Below are 4,330 nucleotides of genomic sequence, written 5' to 3'. Positions count from 1 at the left end.
TTTTATATTCATATTATCTACTAGAACCCCTGTTCGGACATATTTCTGTAAGTTACAGGTCTACAATTTAAAAAAAAAAAATTCATGATAAACAGTGGATCACTTTTGGTACAGAAATCTAGACCTCAGTGTAACGCTCAGGTGGTTAAGTAGTTCCTGTAAAATTTTTATGGTTCTGAAATCTTGGATTTTAAGGTTTTTCAGATCCGATTGGCCTTGTGTTGTATTTGGTTTGAGAGCTTTCAAACATTAGTTTTAAGGTCAGACTTCTAGGAAATAGGTTTATGTCCTTTATTAATTCGAATTTTTTTAGTTTACTTGAGGGGCAGAAAGACAGTCCCATTTTGAGGATGTCTTCTTCCATAGGTCTCAGTTTGTATGAGGATAAATTGATAATCTCTAATCCCCCCCCAGCAAAATGGGGCTTGGGAGAACTATGGGCTTGTTTTGTGGCCCCTATAACTTGAAATTGGGCAATGCAACAGATCCAAGCACACCAGCAAATCAACAGGATGGTTGAAAAAGATAAGAAGAAAAGATCCGAATTTGCAAATCCTGTCACCAACCTGGATCATGTAAAAAAAAAAGTCTATTTAAAATTCAATCTTTTTGACAGTTCTGATCTGTCAAACTAGAGACAACTGCAGTTCCAGGCCATGCTACTAGGTGTCACCGAAGTATAAGCCAAGATTTTTCTAATGGCATTTTGAGGGAAAAACAATCATTTATTACTGAAGTATAATACAGTACCTTTATATTTAGCTTTCTGCCCATATGTCTAGCTGTTATCTACTAGTTACTTTGCTAGTCTCCAGTTTAACATCACAGCTTTCTAAGTCAGCTCACTGATCATTGGACACAGGTGATAATGCATTAAAAGAAGTGGTGTTTTGAGACCTAGGGTAATGCCCAAGTGTAATAGTGTGAAATTTTGGTTGGTATGCCATGATTTAATACATATGCGATTATGTATTTATTATTCTACAGTGTAATATGACAGTGGCAAAAGAGTATTTTCTTTTTACAGGATGTTTTCATCAAGTATCGTGGACCATCTTTTGAAGTGCAGGTTGGTCTTCATGAATTACTTGGCCATGGTAGTGGAAAGCTTTTTGTTCAGGTATGTGACTACAGGTATATTCTTTACATGGTGTTACTGCCTATCAAACCACTGATTACATTCATAAATTATTTAAAAGGAAGCTGCTGTTGCCTAGCTGTCAAGATGACCGTAGCAGTAGAACAAGGGGCTGTTTGGTACCCTTGTAAACTGACAACTTTGTATTCCTTGTAAATATTTGGAACAGTGTTTACAAGCACTGCTTACACCATTCAGAAGAGATACAAAGTTGTGTAATAGCATAATGCAAGTGAAGTGGAGAAATCACAGCGGTGTGCCGCTCTGTCCCCTCCATACACCCTAGAGCAGAACGGTGCTGTATGTAGAGTGCTCGTTCAGTCTTTTGTCGTTGGAAAGGTTTGTGACAAAGATCATTATTGAGCAGGTGTATGTAGCCTTGGGCTTGACATTGTACTGTAATTTCAGTGGTCATGTTATGGGTAAATTGTTTTGCAGGATGAGAAAGGCGTATTCAACTTTGATAAGGACAAAGTTATCAATCCAGAAACTGGGGAACTGGTAAGTTTAAAGAAAGTGAAACAAGCTTCATAAATTTGTAATATTTTTAAATTTTCTTTGTGAATGTTAAAAATAAACTCAAATCTTGCATTCAAGCTAGCACAATTTTATCTGCTCATCTCTTGTTTGCTTATCTCCCTTGCTTACCCTGCACTCTGTGATCTTCCTGTGTGTATTAGAAACTGCAGCAAGTAAAAGCCCATCTATTTTGTAGCAAGAGCAAGCACAACATTATCTAGCCCTTCCCTCCCAAGCCAAACTTTCCCTCGACCGACTCTTTAGGTTTTTTTGAGAAAATGTAGTTAGCATGGCCAAAATGGTACTGCATTTCTTATTAGACAATGAATTTGAAAAATCACCTTTGCCCTGGGAGCTTACCCAGGTAGCAGGGTGATATTACTGGTATGCAGAGATGTCTATATAACAACAAAAAATAAAAAATCCTTTGGCAGCTAAAACAGTGAACACATATAATGCATTGTTTTGCTGTGTGGTAATCTGTTCGCCTGACAGTGCTAAGAAAACATAAAAAAAGGCCATGCTAGACCTTTCTTCTAGGCTCTATTTCCTTTACGGCATCTGTCCCAGGAATGCCAATGCCCCTGATAGCTTTGTTCTCTAGTTAAACTGTTTTTCACCCTAAATCTTTATTTGTGTATGTTCTTTTATTGTTGTTTTTTTTCCCTTCAGGTGAAGACTTGGTATAAGCCAGGTGAATCTTGGGATAGTAAATTCTCTACAATTGCCTCTACCTATGAGGAATGCAGAGCAGAGTGTGTTGGCCTTTACCTGTGTGTTAATGAAGAGGTGCTGCGGTAAGGCCACATATGGGCCACTTCAGTGAATGTGACCCTTACTGGACTGCCTTAACATTCTACTTGGACATGGCACAGCCTCCATTCATGCTCACCACACACAATATCGATATTGTACAGAACACGTTCATGTTTGCATTTGCTGGCCCACACACTGCGCATAGGTCTGTATTGTGCAGTAAAAAGCAGCTATATAGAACAGATTTATACATGTGTTGCCTGGCAATGCAGAACAGTCAGTGCCCCGATTTTTTAAAATAATATTATGCACACTACTCTACACCCTAATACAGATTTTTGCAAATGTTTTGGCATAAAAAGTGATTTTTACTATATTCATTTAGGCTGGCTAGCTCATTTAAGTGACCAAGTACTTGCTCATAGCATACTTAAATTTACATATAGGATGAACTGACACAGTTGGAAAGAGCTGCATGCCTAGATCTGTAACCTATGTTTTGCCTAATCCACAGGATATTTGGCCATGAATCTCAGGAGGCACAAGATGTGTTGTATGTTAATTGGTTGAACATGGTCCGTGCTGGATTAATGGCACTGGAATACTACACACCAGAGACTGGGCGTTGGAGGCAGGTAAATACTATGTTAATGGAAAAGGAAATCACATAATTAAGCACATATCAGTCATGGGCAACTTTTTAAATTTCCTGTATCTGAAAAAAAAAGGGTGGCATATGACTTACTATACTTTCTCCAAATATTCATATCCTAGGCGAGCCCAGTTCTAATCAGCTACAAACCTAATCGAGCCCAGTTCTAATCAGCTACACACCTAATCATTTTTTTATTGAACTATTTTTTTTTTTTTATTAACTCTTTTTACAGGTTTCTCGGGTTCCCACACTGAGTAGCAAAGACCTGCAACACTTCCCTTCAACTTTTTTAAAGCTCTGATGGATTGCTTGCAAAAGCATCATTTGAAAACTGCTGTTTACCTAATTTTGTGATCCAGAGAACACAGCCAAATCCACAGGGATTAGATTTACTCAGTCTTTGTGTGATAAGAGCAGTTGCATTTTTCTCTTTATATGTTTCTTTATGTGGTCATTTTTGTGTTTATCTCCAAAACTAGGCTTTTCAACTTCAGGCCTCAAGGGCCATATACGGGTCAGAGTTTTTAAAGAATTTTTCGGACTCTTTGTTTTCCACCCCCCTATTTTTTGTCCAGGAGGGCTGTCTGACACAGGATATAGGCATCATGGCATGATCCCACACCATTTTCTCCAGTCTCAGAAAAAAGAAACTGAAGTGAAAAATGTATGTGGATCCTAGCCCTTGAGGACTGGTGTTGGACAGTTCTGCCCTAAAGTGTTTCCAAAGTAAGACTAAAGTAGTGCTAAATTTTTTATATTTCTATTATGCTACCCCTTTTTTTGCTTTTATATTCTGCTATGTATTGTTGCTCACATGGAAACTCAAGTAGGCACCACATTGGTGGTATTGCAATTACAGTATCTCCTTATCAAGAAATCTCTCCCAATTAGCTCTAGATCTCACACTGTAATTTTATCTGCAATAATTTTTGCAATTTTAGTACCCTATTTTATTTGCACATGGAAGAATTTTATTCCTGCCTCTTTCATTTTCCCCCCTGAAGAAATACACACTAAACTCTCCTTAATAGCTATTTTTTATGTAATGTTACTCCCTTTAGTGTTTCATCACTCCTTAAGGTGCGTTTCACATTTACTCCTTCCTCAATTATATCCCTTGCAAAATTTTAGGGAGTAAATTCCAATATACCGTATTTTTCGGACCATAAGACGCACTGGACCATAAGACGCACCAGTTTTTTAGAGAAGGGAAATGAAGAAAAAAAAGATTCTGAAACAAATAGTGTCCTAAAATATTTTAT

General features: G+C 37.6%; 1 protein-coding gene across 6 annotated transcripts in view; it reads left to right on the top strand.

The window, feature by feature from the left end:
* DPP3 (dipeptidyl peptidase 3) overlaps positions 1–4,330 on the top strand; it is a 98,996-nt gene that overhangs the window by 88,702 nt on the left and 5,964 nt on the right. For 4 of the 6 annotated variants that reach the window (XM_072421329.1, XM_072421330.1, XM_072421328.1 and 1 more), the window contains 4 exons: positions 1,028–1,120; positions 1,577–1,639; positions 2,330–2,454; positions 2,928–3,048. In XM_072421329.1, coding sequence (XP_072277430.1) covers positions 1,028–1,120; positions 1,577–1,639; positions 2,330–2,454; positions 2,928–3,048 — 402 coding nt within the window. The other 2 variants (XR_011922100.1, XM_072421332.1) reach the window with 2 other exon arrangements.

Source organism: Pyxicephalus adspersus, chromosome 9 (assembly GCF_032062135.1).
Source record: "Pyxicephalus adspersus chromosome 9, UCB_Pads_2.0, whole genome shotgun sequence".
NCBI classification, from domain to species: domain Eukaryota; kingdom Metazoa; phylum Chordata; class Amphibia; order Anura; family Pyxicephalidae; genus Pyxicephalus; species Pyxicephalus adspersus.
The sequence above is the reverse complement of the archived record's forward strand: the minus strand, read 5'-3'. Positions and strand labels throughout refer to the sequence as shown.